Source organism: Trachymyrmex septentrionalis, unplaced genomic scaffold (genome assembly GCF_001594115.1).
Source record: "Trachymyrmex septentrionalis isolate Tsep2-gDNA-1 unplaced genomic scaffold, Tsep1.0 scaffold31, whole genome shotgun sequence".
In the NCBI taxonomy this organism is placed as follows: Eukaryota; Metazoa; Arthropoda; class Insecta; order Hymenoptera; family Formicidae; genus Trachymyrmex; species Trachymyrmex septentrionalis.
The window spans coordinates 111385-128742 of NW_017305474.1; the positions used below are offsets into that span (position 1 = coordinate 111385).

A 17358-nucleotide genomic window follows, 5' to 3' on the forward strand; every position below is an offset into this window, starting at 1 on the left:
AGTGCTTCTTTTCGTTCCAATTACGATTCAGTTATGACTTTAATTATTTCTTTTTAATCAAATGAACTATATAAAATCCAAATATGTAAATAAAAAAAAATTTAAAGAATTTTTCAAATTATGTCAATAACTGTAAACAAGAGCTTATAGAAAAATGCGAAATATATTGGTACGTAAATTTGATTATAAATCTCGTATATTTACAACAAAATCTCTTGTTTCAAATACAGAGTCTGTAATATCAAACTTCCACAATATACGGATGAATAAAAGTTTGAAGTTTTTCTATGTACAATTTAGAACTTTACAACCGTACATATAATCATACATATCTACTATACTAATCATGGTTTAAATTAAAATATTCACTCGGAATTTGTCAAAAGACCTGTAGTTGTAAGATTAATAAAGTTAATCATTTTATAATTACATTCATATTCAAACTTAATATATACTTTGTAGTCAAAAGTTTTGTCAAAAGTTAACAAATAAAATTAATTGTAATTTAAAATACCACAGAATTATTGTACACAAAATTATTCAAAATTTTAAGCAAAATATTTTTCTAATTTTCATATTCGATAATTTCTAAATTTATTTATATTTCCTATTTTTTATGATATTGTAACTTTTACCATCACTTATAAATAATAAAGCTCTATTAATTTATTCTAACTTAATCAATAATAAATGCAAAAAAAACGTGATTAAAATATATTATCAAATCAAAAAAGACTATTAAATAGAAGCACTTTCAATGACACTTCCATGTCATGAACATTTCTTTATAATGTTCATGACATGCGATATTCACTCAGACTTCACGTCGTAGAAACTTTGAACGAGCAAATATATCGATTTAATATATCCCCTCTCAGAGTAAAAGTGCTTTGTATATAGATTGATATTTTAAGCGTATCGAGTAACCAATCAGAAATGTTCCACGTTTTCCATTATACAGAACTGAATGTGCTCATTGGTTAAGCAATACGCATTAGGAAGAAAACATCAATCCATATAGAAACACTTTTTAATGTCAGACCGATCATTACACTCTTCTGAAGATTAGCGCAGGCGCTTCTTTATATTGCGATACGATGAGTTCTTCATCCATGACAGTACACCGTGTGCTTTCATGTTGTAATCATGTCAAATTCAAAACGTGCATCAGAAGATAATAGATCGAAAAAATATAATGATTACAGTTTACAATTTAGTCGATGGTTTCTCAAGTCAATTGGTGCGTGGCCACAAATAAGTGCACCGAGTCTAAGGTGCAAAATCATGATATTACTGCAAATTTTCATTTGTTCAAGCATAATAGCGGTCACAACGGTACCGTGTTTCTTCTACGTGTTATTTGAAGCAGAGAATATGAAGAAAAAACTGAGTTCTCTAGGACCATTCATCAACAGATTTATGAGCACGATGCATTACTGGGTGTTGCTGAAACGTAGCAATGACATACACAAATTAATACAACATATGGAGAAAGACTGGAGTCTCGTGCAAAAGATCGATCATGAAGTGATGCTGCAACATGCGAAGTTCGGCCGTTTCGTCACTGTAATCTGTGGGATAATGATGCAGGGTGCTTGCCTATTGTTCGGCTTATTGCAATCGATAAAAACTGTTAACATCGTTATCGGCAACGAGACTTTTACATCGCATCCACAGACGTGTCCAATTTATAGTAAAATCATCGATACGAGATTTACCCCTCTGAATGAAATCGCGTTGGTTCTGCAAAACCTGGTAATATTAGTGATAAGTTTCTGTACTGCCGGTGGTTGCAGTCTGGCTGCTGTCTTCGCGATACATGCTTGTGGTCAATTAAACGTGCTGTACGTGTGGCTACATAAATTAGTTGAAAATCAAACGGAAAAAAATGATAAAGCTGAACAAAAACTGGCTGCTATCGTAGAACATCATCTAAGAATATTGAGGTATTTCAAAACAGACACTTGGAAAAAACATACATATTTTTTAATGCTCTATACAAAAGTTATAAATTATCAGCTAAATTAATAATTAATCATTTAAAGACCAGAGGTTTACATTAAAATTAGAATAAATTTATTTTCTTTTTCTTATGGATTACTAAAAAGGAGTTTATTGTCAATTATATTCATGAAAAGATATGTTTAATGTATGGATGACCTATTTATAAAAAAACTGAACTGTTATACACATTTATACGTTTCAGTTTTGTATCACAATTAGAAAGTATTATGCATAAACCAGCTTTTGTGGAATTAACGGGGTGCACTGCAATATTGTGCTTGCTTGGATATTACACTGCAACGGTACGCTATAGATGTAAAAAGATGCAAATTTTATTTTATACAAATAAATGTCACTTATTTATGAAAAGTCGAACATCATTAAAAATGTATTTTAAAAACGATAAATTATACAATAAAATTCATATTTTAAATTTTACATTGTAAAAAAACATTTCGTATTCGTATTAAAAGCAAGCAGTCGTAGACAAGGTATTGTATAATATTGAATTTTTTATATAGTCATGTGTTAATTTAACGTTGCGTGAGATGCATTAATGTTTGAACATTTTGTGTTAAATTGACATTCAACAATTATTAATATTAAAGAAACACAATTCACAATGAAAGGGTGAACATATAACAAACATAATATAGCTTGAAAACGTAAATTCTAAGATAAATAAAATTTACGCATTAATGCAACCTATTATACTTTCAAAATTTGTTTTAAAATTGTATGAAAATGTTTTTTTGTCTTCATCTTTTACATAATATTACTCTCTCATATAATACGTGTTACATTTACACACAAATTTGAGTGGATCATTGGATATCTAAAATACGTTAAATTTAATACAAATTTTCTTCTTCTGCATAGAGTTGGGAAACACTTGATAAGACAAGACTAACATCTTATCTTTTTCCATATTTATCAACAAGTTTCAATATTTTTATATTCTGCTACATCGGAGGCATTGTCACAGAACAGGTAACATCAAGAATTAAATCTATTTTACCGAAATAAAATAATCACCATAAGTAATTGTATATAAATCTACTTCTTCATTAAAATATCATTAAAATTATTATAATATGTGTGCACTTCTTCCCCCACTATATATATATATTCCCCCACTATATATATAGTTCCTAAAAGCCTGGAAATTTATTATTATATATTTTGAAAACATATATTTAATATTTTTTTAATAATATCAATATTTTATGAAAAGAATAAAATGTAACGCTACATATTAATAAAGAAACTTTTATTGTATTATATAATAATATTTAAAATGAAATTGTCTTATTTTTAACAAATTTGAATTTCTATTTTTTTGTTTAGGATATATTAACGTAAAGGAGGCACGACAGTGTTTCATGTCAATGCTTAGCACCGAGACACTACCGTGTCTCCAGATTTAAATTATAAAATAATTACTTATACAAAATTTTATGTTAAATTAGTGCAAACTTGTCGGAGAAATGGCATATATGACTAATTGGTATAATCTACACCACACAACTGCACGTGGTCTCATTCTGATTATTGCCCGATCGAATAACGTAGTTAAGATAACAGCAGGAAAATTATTCCATTTATCCATCGCTACTTTTGGTGATGTAAGTAATGTAGATTCCATTCCTTCGTTTCATTATAATAAAAAATTAGTAAATTGCATCTTCTTTGTACTTTTTGAATTTCAAATAGTGATCATCTTATAAGAATTGCACTTAAAAATATTTATAAATAACATTCAAAATAAAAACACATAAAATGTTATATTCGTGTACATAATTTAAGATATCAAATTTTAATAAATCTATATAATCTAAATTTGTAACTTATGGAATGTGATATATATCATTTTCGCTTTCTACAAAAATAAGTATGTTGTTGTTTCAGGTAATTAAAACATCGGTCGTATATTGCAATTTTTTGCGAACAATGACTATGTAAAAGTGATTATATGAAATATAAATTAGAAAATATACAAATTATGTATTTTTTTATATAGGAAGTATTAGCATATCCTGAAAATAATATTTAATCCTTTTGTTGCACTGAAATTAGAAATCATTGACTTCAAAAATATTAATATATCGAGATTTTAAAAAATCGTTTATTATCATTTTGCTTCCCGCGAGTAAGCATTCTTTAAAGTTTTAATTTTGGGCTTATATTTTCTTATGATATATTATTAAAACAAAATATTCATGTTATTGATGTACATACAAGTCTAAGGGAGAAACATAATATCACATATGTACAATGACACACGCAATTATGTAATTATATGTAAAACATAGAAAAACTCGAAAAAAATATAAATGTCCGATATATTTTATAGGACATCTACGCACTCAACAAAGATAAGTTAATAAATAAGATCAATGATTAAAAGTGTCTATTATTAAAAATACACGTACTTTCAATGATACATATTATATAATATTTTATAATAAACTCGAACTATATTTCTAAATCATTCTATTTGAAGTTCTTACAGAATCTGTAATACTAAACTTCTACAATATGACAATATAACGATGAATAAAGTTCGAAGTTTCTTTGCGTACAATTTAGAACTTTATCAAGTGTACATCGAAACTTTTTGATGACGTAAGTCAAGTAAGAGCGTGGTCGGCCTTACTCAAAGCTAATAAAAGATATCGCCCTAAATCTATCATGAATCCATAGAGGGCACCTTTATCCTTGATGCAATATCAAGGAAGATTCAGTTGTCATTGAACTTTGTTAAGAGAATCACATTAAGCGCCATGAGTACCAAATACGCATCATGCTATGAAGCGTGTTCCTCACGTTGTGTTTCTCTGCACTCACCCGAAAGGTCCAAAAATGTCAGCCGTCAACAATTAGCTGCTAAATATATGAAAGTCGAAATCATTCGTACGGAAGTGAGTGCAGCGATATAATGTGGCAAAAAATGTCGATTATTTACCAGAACGTGGCTCGATATGCAAAGTGGACAAAAAAAGACGATAAAAAAATAGTGAATCTGTTTTTGCGGAATCCTGGCTTAACACTGCATCAAGGACAAGCAAAATTGAAGCAGAAAGGTTTAGATATATCGTATGAAACTATTCGAACCTATTTCAAGGCTAATAATATGAACTCGACCACGCTCTTACTTGACTTACTGTATATAATAAGTATAAGATCTATGATAATAAGATATACTTTTCCTTGGTTTTGTTAGTTAAATAATTAGTAAATTAGATTTCTTTATACTTTAATAATTTTGAATTATAATCTTCTTATAAGAATTGAACTGAATTGAGTTATGTAATATGTTTAAAACGTCCACACATTCAAATATATGCGTGTGTATGATTAAAAATTTTTAATTTTTATATATTTCTACACATTGCGTAGAAGTAACGTTTTTTTAAGTAATTAAATCTTCTATGGTATATTTAAATTATATTTCGAACAATATATAGCTACGTGATTAAAAAATATGCAAGATATATACTTTATAGCATAAATTAACATATCTTGAATGTAAGATTTCATAAATAAAATGGACGATTATGTAAAAAATTGTCGTAACAAATATATACATATAATTTTTTATACTATATATTTTTCTTATGTTTATTATTATAATTTCAATATTTAAAAGTATTAATTTTTATTTTTATCAAAATTATATATTTGTTCTTTTTTGCAATAAGGAAAGCATAACATAACTGCATATAATCGAATAAAAAAGAACATATCTAGTAATTACAGTGAATTTATTTCACTGTTGTGTGACACGCAACATTTTCTTTCCATAACGGTACGTAAATTCACGGCGAACAATTATTGATTAGACATGTAACCCTTTCAAAGCAGTTGTAATAGCAAGCTATTTATCAAACATTTTTTTCAAATTTTATTTAAACTCTAGCACAATGTACTATACTTGTGAGAGCATACTGTGAGCTTTCATAAAGTGATCATACTGAAAAAAGGCTGATAATGGATGCTTTCTATTTGGTGACACAAATCGACACAATCATCGTTCTACTTTTCTTTTTATTGCATGAATAACAAAGACAGGACGGTGCTTGTGTAGCAGCAAGCGTTAGATTAGTTTAACGTCATGTACAGTTTGGAATCGGATACACTGATTCTTTTTTTTCGTATAATTACTGATAAGGAAAGAGACCCAACTGTCCCTCTCCGATTTTAATGAGTTTTTAGTAGTTAATAAATTTTTCATTCTAAAAAATTTTTTCTATTTCTTACAATTCCGGCGATATTGGCTTCGAAAGAAATCAATTTTTTTCTAAGAGATATTTCACCTCCTGAATGTGCGTATGGGAGCATGTATAAAAAAATACGTGTCGCTTATTTTTGTTTGGAAAATAATAATAAAGATTCATGCAGTTTTTGTATATTGGGAAGTTGTGAGTATATTGCCATATAAGGAAAGAATGGAAATGTAGTCAAAAAATTAATACGTAAAGCATTACGCGTAAAGTCTTGCTTATTGAATTTAAGTTTAACTGGATATTATGATATTTAATATGCTCAAAATCATGAATAATAATAAGTATATTATTAACAAAGTACAATATAATATTTTGTTGATGATAATATTCATAGTAGAAGATAATATACTTATTTTTTGTACTAAAAAAATAATTTTAATATTACAAAATTAAAATTAAAAAATTAAAATTAAAAGTATTTTTAATTTCTATATTTGAGTATTCTAAATTAGTGCTTCTTTTCGCTTCTTCCGCAAATTTTGATTATAATTCTGTTACAATTTTAATTATTTTCTTTTAATCAAAACTGTACAGAATCCAAATCTGTAAAAAAAATAATTTTAATAAGAATTTTTCAAGTTATATAAAAAAATTAATAAGAGCTTACAAAAAAATGTGAAAAAAAATTTATGCATAAAAATTTTACTCTAAACCTTGTATGTTTACAGCAAAATCTCTTGTTTCAAATACAGAATCTGTATCAAACTTCCACAATATACTTATAAATAAAAGTTCGAAATATTTCTATATACAATGTAGAACTTCATAACCGTATATATAATCGTACGTATCAACTATATAAATGTTAATCATGGTTTAGATGCGATTAAAATTATCGCTTGGTATTTGTCCAAAAGAGATCTGTAGCTGTCGAAAAGATTAATAAAATTAATTATTTTATGATTACATTCACATTCAAACTTAATACATACTTTGTATCAAAAGTTAACAAATAAAATTAATTGTAATGTTAGAATGGCACAGAGTTATTGTACATCAAATTATCCAAAATTTTAAGTAAAATATTTTTCTAATTTTTATATATCCACACTGAAAAAAATTTGTGGTTGAAAATGGACAAATCAGAATTTTCTGATTAAAACCGAGAGCACATGTACATGGATTCGTGCTTGTGTGTGTAGCTACTAATTTCGCCAGGCCGCCGACTAATTTTGAATCGCATATTGACTACTCAGGAGCCTTAAGTATACTGCGCGCCAATCGAGGTAGATAAATTCGAATAGACCGGGTACAGTCGGCGGTCTCTCAAGAGTCTCCTCAAGAAATGTTGCTATCTCATTTCAGCGAGCATTCGACTCACTCGCACGCAGCGGTTCTCTCCGAAATCGTGCTCGAACGTTCGCACCCTACTACCTTATTTATAACAAAACTACTATATTATTTATGTACACATATATATATACCCGTTTCAGTTTTATATCAAAATTGGAAAATATTATGCTTAAAGTCACTCTTATGGAATTAGTGGGAAGCACGATAGTAATATGCACGCTTGGATATTACATTATTGTGGGACGCAATAGATGTGAGAAGATTTTATTACAATTTTATTACACACAAATAAATGTCACTTATTTATAAAGAGTGACACATCGTTATTTTATTACAAAATGTGTATTAAAAATGATAAATTATACAATAAAAATGAGCTCATATTTTAAGGGTACACAGTACAATTTTGTATTTGTGAAATCAGTCGCTGACAAAATATTAAATTGTTCACATATTCATATGTTAATTTAACAAAATGTTAGTTTTCAAATGTACAGTCCAATAAGACTCGTATTGTTTAATTCAACAAAATGTCATTATGCTGTTTTAACATTTCATACTGAAACTAATATTCAATTATCATTAACATGGAAACACAATTTATAAAACAGATTACATAGACCTTACAAAAAAAAAGTACCCTATGCTGTGTTGGACACCCAGCTATTCTTATGTATTTGAGTTGCTGAATACGAATCTGACATTAAAATAAAACCATCCAGGGTAAATTTTCAATCTAGAGCGAAAAATTGAGTCAAAATGAGAAAAAATAGGTCATTTTTTCGCTCTAAATTGACAATTTATCCTTAATGATCCTATTTTAATGTCAAATTGCGACATGTACATATCAATTTATATACATATAACATAGAAGGGACTATAATATAGATAAGTTTTTGGCTAGTAAGTTAGTGGCTATCTGTTTGAAAGTTCTCGTAAAATATCAAGGTATGAATCATGTAATAATTTAGTGTCATTTTTACAGTTTATACCATTTTTTTGTTGTTTTATATAAATCATTTCGATGAGTCTTTTGTTATAATTATGTTAGACTTTGAACATATTTTACAAAATCTGTTACGACTATCCACAATCTGGATGAATAAAAATTACCACTGTAACATTACAATATATTAATTTATTAATTATTTGTTTATTGTTCATAAAATTATTCAAAATTTTAAACAATATATTTTTCTGATTTCCATATATCCATTTATAATATTTTCATTTCATAACATGTAACTTTTATCATCACTTATAAATAATAAAACTCTACTCACATATATTCTCACTTAATTCAGATGCAAAATAAACGTCATTAAAATACAATATATTTTTAAATAAAAAAGTCTGTTATGTTGAAGCACTTTTACGAATCTTTCCTTATAATGTTCATGACACGCAATATTCACTCAGACTTCAAGCAATAGAAATTCAACGAGCAAATATATCGATTAAATATACGCCCCTTTCAGAGCAAGGGTGCTTTGTATATGGACTGACATGTTTTTTTTTTTAGTATCGAGTAACCAATCAGAAACAATCCATGTTTTACGTTATATGGAATTGAATGTGCTCATTGGTTACGCGATACACGTTACGAAGAAAATATCAGTCCATGTGGAAACTCTTTTGATGTCAGACCGATCACCAAACTCTTCTGAAGATTGGCGCAGGCGCTTCTTTATATTGCGGTACAATGAATTGTCCATCCGTGGCAGTATACTGTGTGCTCTCGTGCAGTGATCATGTCAAATTCTAAACATGCGTTAAAAAGAGAAACACTGGAAAAACATATCGATTATTGTTTACAATTTAATCGATGGTTTCTCAAACCAATCGGTGCGTGGCCACAAATAAATGCACCGAGTCTAGGGTGCAAAATCATGATATTGCTGCAAATTTTAATTTGTTCAAGTATAATAGCAGTCACAACGATACCGTGTATCTTCTATGCGTTATTTGAAGCAGAGAATATCAAGAAAAAACTGAATACCATAACACCATTGATCAACAGATTGATGAGCTCGATGCATTATTGGGTATTGTTAAAGCGCAGCGATGATATTCACAGATTAATACAACATATGGAAATAGACTGGAATCTTGTGCAAAAGATCGGCGAACGTGAAGTGATGCTGCAACATGCCAAGTTTGGCCGTTTCGTTACTATAATCTGTGGAATAATGATGCAGGGCAGTTGTCTATTGTTCGGCTTAGGGCAATCGATGAGAACTGCTACTATCACCATCGGCAACGAGACTTTTACAACGCATCCGACAACGTGTCCGATTTACAGCAAAATCATCGATACGAGATTTACTCCTCTAAATGAAATCGCAATAGTTCTGCAAAACCTGCTAATAATAGTGATTAGTTTCTGTACTGCCGGTGGTTGCAGTCTGGCTGCTGCCTTCGCGATACATGCTTGTGGTCAGTTAAACGTGCTGTACGCGTGGCTACATGAATTAGTTGAAAACCAAACGAAGGAAAATGATAAAGCTGAACAAAAACTGGCTGCTATCGTAGAACATCATCTAAGAATATTGAGGTATTTCAAAACAGACACTTGGAAAAAACATACATATTAATACTCTACAAAAAAGTTCTAAATTATCAGTTAAATTAATAATTAATCATTTAAAGATTAGAGGTTTACATTAAAATTAGGATAAATTTATTTTCTTTTTTTTATGGATTACTAAAAAGGAATTTATTGTCAATTATATTCATGAAAAGATATGTTTAATCAATTTAATGTATGAATGACTTATATTTATAAAAAACTGAATTGTTATACACTTTATACTTTTCAGTTTTATATCACAACTGGAAAGTATTATGCATAAACCAGCTTTTGTAGAATTAACGGGATGCACGACAATAATGTGCTTGCTTGGATATTCCATTGCTACGGTACGCTATAGATATAAGAAAATGCAAATTTTATTTTACACAAATAAATATCTTTTATTTATGAAAAGTCGAATATCGTTACTATTACAAAATGTCTATTAAAAACGATAATTTATATAATAAAGTTCATATTTTAAATTTTATATAAACAACATAAAAACATTCTGTATTAGTATTAAAATCGGTCGTTGACAAGGTATTGTGTTGAATTTTTTACTTATGTGTTAATTTAATGTGAAACGTATTATATTGTTTGAACATTTTGTGTTAAATTAACATTCAACAATTATTAATATTAAAGAAATATAATTCACAATAGAAGGGTGAACATATAACATAAACATAACATAGCTTGAAAACGTAAATTCTAAGATAAATAAATAAAATTTACGAATTAGTGCAACATATTATGAATGTTAATATTATTTAAAAAATATATCTTCAAAATTTTTTTTAAAATTGTATCAAAATGTTTTTTTTGTTTTCATTTTTTACATAATATTACTTTCTCATATAATACGTATTACATTTACATAAAAATTTGAGTGGATCATTGGGCACCTAAAATGCAAATTTTCTTCTGCGTAGTTTTGGGAAACACTTGATATGACAAAACTAATATCTTACCTTTTTCCATATTTATCAATGAGTTTCAATATATTTATATTCTGCTACATCGGAGGAATTGTCACAGAACAGGTATTACGTGGAGATTCAAATATACTGAAACAAAAAATCACGTTTTAATATTTTCTTAACAATAAATCAATATTTTAAGAAAGAGGAGAATGTAATAATAAATATTATAATAAAAAAAATTTTTATTAAATTATAATTTTTTAAATAAAATTGTCACATTTTTAACAAATTTAATTATTTCTATTTTCTTTCACGTGATATTAATCAAAATTATCAAATTATTACTCATAAAAATGTTATGTTAAATTAGTGCAAACTTGTCGGAGAAATGGCATATATGACTGATTGGTATAATCTACACCACACAACTGCACGTGGTCTCATTCTGATTATTGCCCGATCGAATAATGTAGTTAAGATCACAGCAGGAAAATTATTCCATTTATCCATCGCTACTTTTGGTGATGTAAGTAATGCAAATATTCCTTCGTTTGATCAATAAAAAATTAATAAATTATATATTTTTTAAATTTCAAACGATAATCATTTTATGAGACTGGACTTTAATTAAATTATGTACAAAACATTCATACATACAATTTTATATTCGTATATATAATTTAAGACTTCAATTGTTAATAACTCTATATATCTAAATTTGTAACTTATGGAATGTGATATATATCATTTTCGCTTTCTACAAAAATAAGTATCTTGTTGTTCCAGGTAATTAAAACATCGTTCGTATATTGCAATTTTTTACGAACAGTGACTATGTAAAATATAAATTAAAAAGTATATTAATTATATATTTTATATAGAAGGTATTGGTATAGTCTGAAAATAATTTAATTGTTGCACTAAAATGAGAAATCATTGACCTCAGAAATATTAATATATCGAGATCTTCAGGAATCGTTTATTATTTTGTTGCTTCCTGCGAGCGAGTATAAATTCCCTGTTAAAATTCTAATTTTGGGCTTATATTCTTATAATATATTGTTAAAGCAAAATATTCAATGTTATTCACATACAAACCTCTCTCTCTCTCTCTCTCTCCCTCCCCTCCCCTCCTCTCTGGAGAAACCAATTAAATATCAAATATGTATAATTACACAAGTAATTATGTAATTATGTGTAAAATATGGAAAAACTGCAAAGAGAATAATGTCCTAGGCATATACTATATGGGACATCTACGCGCGCAGCAAAAGCAAGTTAATAAAGAACATCAATGATTATGTCAAAATTGATAGTATGAATCATTAATATAACATACCTTCAATGACAAATACTATATAATATTTTATAATTTTTTTCATGATGTTATGAAAACTGGAAATCATATTTCTAAATTGTTTTGTTTAAAGTTCTTACAGAATCTCTAGTACTAAACTTTCGACAATATGATGATAAATAAAGTTCGAAGTTTTTTTTTGTATAATTTAAAATCCTATCAACCGTACATTAAAACTTTTTCATAAGTATGCAATAAGATATACCTTTTCTTTGCTTTGTTAATTGAATAATTAGTAAATTATATTTCATTCTACTTTATTAATTCTGAATTATAATCATATAAGAATTAGACTATGTGTAATGTGTGTGTATTTAATATATCCACACATTCAATTATATAGATGTATATGACAATATACTTACAATTTCAAATTTTTGTTTCTGCATTGTGTAGAAGCAACGATTTTTTTTAGATAATCTTCTGTAGTATATTTAAATTTTCTTCCGAACAAAAAAAAAAAAAAAAAATATTTGTGTGATAATGTGACACACGGTTAAGAAATATGTAAGACATACATTTTATAAAATAAATTAACATATCTTGAAAGTAAGATTTCATAAATAAAATGGATGATTAATCTAAAAATTGAGATTATTGTGACAAATATATATACTATATAATTTTTTATTATTTTTCTCGTGCTTATTATTATAATTTCAATATTTAGAAAGTAATTTTTATTTTTATCGAAATTATATATTTGTCCTTTTTTATAGTATAAGAAGCATTGCACATAATCGAATATAGAAGAACATAATTAGTAATCACATCTCATTCATTCTACGAGTTTATCTACTCATGACACGCGATATTCTCTTTCCACAACTAGTAGTATAAATTCGCGACAAACAATTATTGATCCTGTGACCCTTTGAAAACAGTAATATCAGGTTGTTCAAACTTTTTCGAAGGTTTGCTCACGCTCTACATCACATTCAACTCTGCACAATGCAACATTCGCGCATTGCGTGCTTTTATAAAGTGATTATACTGAACATAGATTGTGGTAGGAAACGTTGAAGTGAATAAGCATTACACAATCTGATGTATTAAAATAATTTTCTCCTAAATTATGAAAACTGTGTAATAATATTTACTAATTTATTTTATAACAAAAGAACATTTCGTTATATAGCTATGTTTCAGTATTACGTATAACATACACATGAAAAGCAATACGTATAAAGTTTGTTTAAATAAATATTGCAGCATTTTTATAATATACTAACATTATATAAATTTTACACATATATATATATTATACATATGTATATCATTAGCAGTACATCATAACTTTTTCATAATTATAATATGTTCAAATTATTTTAAAAAAAGTTTTTAAAATTACAAAATTAAAATTTAAAAAATTAATTTATTTCTTTCGCAAGAAAGCTAGTAATGAATTTGTATTTTCTATAATTAGAACAATTATAAATTGTAATTTATAATAAGTAATATTAATAATTTTATGATTATATTTTATACTGTACATACCTATAACTTAATTTGATTCCCATTGTTAAATGCACATTGAATCATTTCACAAGCATATTGTATTGTACTGTAACACAATTGATCATTTAATTTAGGAACAAGTTTCATTCGTGTATCGATTAGAGAAAAGTTTTACCCTTTTCCTTTACAACAAATCAATATAAGCGCAGATATCATGTTCAACTCTCTTTATTCTGAACAGATAAGCTAGACAAACAGAATAGATGGAGAACAAAGATAAAATTATCACAAACAGATAAGTTCTTACGTCCGCTTTTAAATAAAAATACACATAATTTGCAACAAAGTTACAATATTTCAATACAGTGATAAAAAAGACGAACAAATTGCGTGACGATGTGACCCAGCAATCTATTACTCTCGCCGTCTATCTCGCGATGAATTCACTACCACTTCAATTTGCTTTTACTATCACTGTAAATATCGATTACTTAAGAGACGTATGTATTAAACGAAAGTATAGTTAGTACATCGCGCACGCGTTACTTTCTGACTATTACCCCGCGTGCGTTTTGAGTATCATCCGCGCGATGATAAATATTATTCAATCGTGTCTGTACGCTCGAGAAGCGAACATGAAGAAACTTCCACAGAACTCGCCAATCATATTTAATTACATAGAGAATATGGAATACAGCATACAGCCAATTCGTTGGCTACTAAAGCCGATAAGTGTTTGGCCAGTGATGGACTCATCGATCACGAAGAAGATCTCATCAGTGGTATTATTGATAGCATGCATTTTTTTAATCGTCAGCATATTAGTGCCTTGTGCATTGGCTATATTTCTGGACGAGACTAAGGATGTGAATATGAAGATACGTGATTTTGGACCGCTCAGCAACTGGGTGCTAGCGAGTCTCAAATATACCTCGTTGCTGGTACACGTCGGCGACATACGTCAATGTATCAAACATATTGAAACGGATTGGCGGGCCATAACAAAGTTCGAAGAACAGGAAGTGATGCTGAGGAATGCCAGGATCGGTCGTTTCATCGCGATATTCTCCGCAGTATTTATACACAGCGGCGTATTCTCGTACAGTATTTTCCGAGGAATGACGTTGAGCGAGTCCGTTGTCGAAGGCGATAACGCATCGGAACGTTCACTGCCTTTTCCTTTCTATAATAAGATTCTGGACACCACGACGAGTCCAATGTACGAAATAGTGTTTACAATACAGTGTCTATCCACGTTCGTTGTGAATTCTGTAACAGTAAGCGCTTGTTGTCTCACCTCCGTCTTCGTGCTGCATGCCTGCGGTCAGTTAAAAATTCTGATGTCTTTGCTGGATAGTCTGATCAACGAAAGAAACGAAAAGACAGACTCTTCGCAACCAAAGTTCGCCATCATCGTTGAGCATCATTTAAGAGTACTCAGGTAAAAATGGTAAATTTTTTGTACAATATATAATAGATGTCAAATATTTTTTTCTCGTCTTCATTTTAATTCTGTGTTAAATGTTGTGTTAATAAAACATTGATCTATCACTGAATAAATATACGCTGAGATCTCTAAGATAACATTAATTTATGTACCTAAGAAATGGACATTATTTTTGGTATATTATAAATACATATATTATTCCTAAATATATATTTCTAGCTTCGTATCTCATATAGAGAAAATTACGAATGTAGTTTGTCTTGTGGAAGTAGGAGGGTGCACGCTGCACATGTGTCTGTTGGGTTATTATTGTATACTGGTACGCGTATTGTGAAATTTGTTTGCTGATCATTGCCTATTACTCGAACGAATTAGAGAATCTTTTTCAGGATTGGAACCAAGACGAAAAAGAAGGTATAGTGGCATATGGTATAATATTGATCTCGGTTACTTTCAACATCTTTATATTTTGTTACATCGGAGAGATTCTTTCAGAACAGGTAACGACAATGCCTGTTGAAAATATCAGTGATTTTATGCATAATTTGCGACCAATAAGAAATTAAATTATATATTAATAGTTAATTTCCTGTGTGAGTTTTATCAAAACGCGATATTGCCACGAACGTACCATATTGTCCGATTTAATCGTAATATAACAGTGTGGTCAAGTTGGTGAAATTGCTTACATGACAAATTGGTATTTGTTACCCGGAAATACAGCCCTCGATCTAGTTTTGATCATTTTAAGATCCAGCATTGTAGTCAAAATCACTGCTGGAAAGATGACTGAGCTTTCTCTTTCAACATTCGGTAATGTAAGTATATACAAAATGTATTTTTCAAATTATAGACGTATAGCTTACAGAAATAGTATTTTAGATGCGCGAATTTTATATATTGTAGGGTGTCTGATAATTACTGAAACAACATTTGGGTAGGTAGAACGGATTAAACTAAATCGTCCGATAGTAAGTTTGATTCAGTTCAATCTACATATCTACCCATCAACATATCTACCCATAAGCGTTGTATCAATAATTATCAGATATTCTATATATATATATATGTGTGTGTGTGTGTGTGTGTGTGTGTGTGTGTGTGTGTGTGTGTATGATTAATTAATAATATATATATGTAGGGTTGGCCATATTCGACGGAATTGGCCATATTCGACGGAAAGATGTTTTTTTGTTAATCATGGGAAAAAAAACACATTTTTTGCTTTTTATTGTAAAAGCCATTTAATATGGTTCAAGGAGATTTGTGTACATTATTTGTTGAATATGATATCTCTTAAATGATCGCCTTGAGCCTGCAATGGCGAGTTACAGTGTTGCCACATCTTTCCGTCGAATATGGCCAACCTTGTATATAAAATTATATAGCTTGTAAAAATAATTAGAAAATTGTTTAGCTACAGTCATTAAAAATTAACTTTTTAAAAGTCACAGTGACAGAATGATTAATGACTATTTCAGATAATTAAATCCGCGTTAGCGTATTTAAATATACTTCGTACCCTCATTACGTAAATGTCATTACATAAATAACTTTTTATACATACAATAGATTGTAAAGAATAAATATAGTGTGTAATTGAATAAATAAATAACAATATTGTCATAACAATATTTTGCATGTCATATTTTTTAAGTAAAATTTAGTTTTATTTTATCTGTATCTTCAAATTTGCTATATGTATTCCAATATACACATTATGATTAATTTCCTTAATAAAGTTATTGATCTTACTCACAGACGTGATTTTCAATGTAAATGCGTGCTTAAAACTGTCCAGTATACGTAAAACTTCAGACTTAAATATCGATTATGCGCTGTTTCTACCTGTTGCCGCGGCGGCTGCACATTATCACAATAATACACGACAATACATTGTAAGGATCACTTGTATCATGTACTGTTCAATGTCTGCGCACGCGCTGATTATTACTACTGCGTGTGCGACAGCGAAGGGATAGCTTCAGTAAGTTGGCTACCTTCGTCAGAAAATC

At 28.8% G+C, this 17358-nt stretch overlaps 3 protein-coding genes across 3 annotated transcripts; all 3 read left to right on the plus strand.

Moving 5' to 3' along the window:
• The first annotated feature begins 1146 nt into the window (after positions 1 to 1146).
• LOC108749634 (odorant receptor 82a-like) lies at positions 1147 to 4057 on the plus strand. The gene is made up of 5 exons (XM_018488450.1): positions 1147 to 1946; positions 2207 to 2306; positions 2884 to 2994; positions 3474 to 3629; positions 4025 to 4057. The coding sequence occupies exons 1-5, from the start codon at positions 1147 to 1149 to the stop codon at positions 4055 to 4057; spliced, it is 1200 nt and encodes a 399-aa protein (XP_018343952.1).
• A 5277-nt stretch (positions 4058 to 9334) lies between these two features.
• On the plus strand, positions 9335 to 11921 carry LOC108749687 (odorant receptor 22c-like). Its single transcript, XM_018488567.1, has 5 exons — positions 9335 to 10137; positions 10403 to 10502; positions 11091 to 11201; positions 11452 to 11607; positions 11868 to 11921. Exons 1-5 carry the CDS (start codon positions 9335 to 9337, stop codon positions 11919 to 11921), a joined length of 1224 nt encoding a protein of 407 aa, XP_018344069.1.
• Positions 11922 to 14531: 2610 nt separating this feature from the next.
• Positions 14532 to 17325, plus strand: LOC108749635. The gene is made up of 5 exons (XM_018488451.1): positions 14532 to 15337; positions 15563 to 15662; positions 15733 to 15843; positions 16006 to 16216; positions 17105 to 17325. Exons 1-5 carry the CDS (start codon positions 14532 to 14534, stop codon positions 17323 to 17325), a joined length of 1449 nt encoding a protein of 482 aa, XP_018343953.1.
• The last annotated feature ends 33 nt before the right edge of the window (positions 17326 to 17358 follow it).

Bases quoted from the DNA above. Each gene is read 5' to 3' on its own strand.
- LOC108749634 (XM_018488450.1), top strand. From the start codon at position 1,147: ATGTCAAATTCAAAACGTGCATCAGAAGATAATAGATCGAAAAAATAT. The intron at 2,995-3,473 runs GTAACATCAAGA...ATGTTAAATTAG, and splicing joins GAGGCATTGTCACAGAACAG to TGCAAACTTGTCGGAGAAAT. The intron at 3,630-4,024 runs GTAAGTAATGTA...TTTTTTATATAG, and splicing joins CCATCGCTACTTTTGGTGAT to GAAGTATTAGCATATCCTGA.
- LOC108749635 (XM_018488451.1), top strand. From the start codon at position 14,532: ATGAAGAAACTTCCACAGAACTCGCCAATCATATTTAATTACATAGAG. The intron at 15,338-15,562 runs GTAAAAATGGTA...ATATATTTCTAG, and splicing joins CATCATTTAAGAGTACTCAG to CTTCGTATCTCATATAGAGA. The intron at 16,217-17,104 runs GTATTTTAGATG...TCTTACTCACAG, and splicing joins ACGTATAGCTTACAGAAATA to ACGTGATTTTCAATGTAAAT.
- LOC108749687 (XM_018488567.1), top strand. From the start codon at position 9,335: ATGTCAAATTCTAAACATGCGTTAAAAAGAGAAACACTGGAAAAACAT. The intron at 10,138-10,402 runs GTATTTCAAAAC...TATACTTTTCAG, and splicing joins CATCATCTAAGAATATTGAG to TTTTATATCACAACTGGAAA. The intron at 11,202-11,451 runs GTATTACGTGGA...ATGTTAAATTAG, and splicing joins GAGGAATTGTCACAGAACAG to TGCAAACTTGTCGGAGAAAT.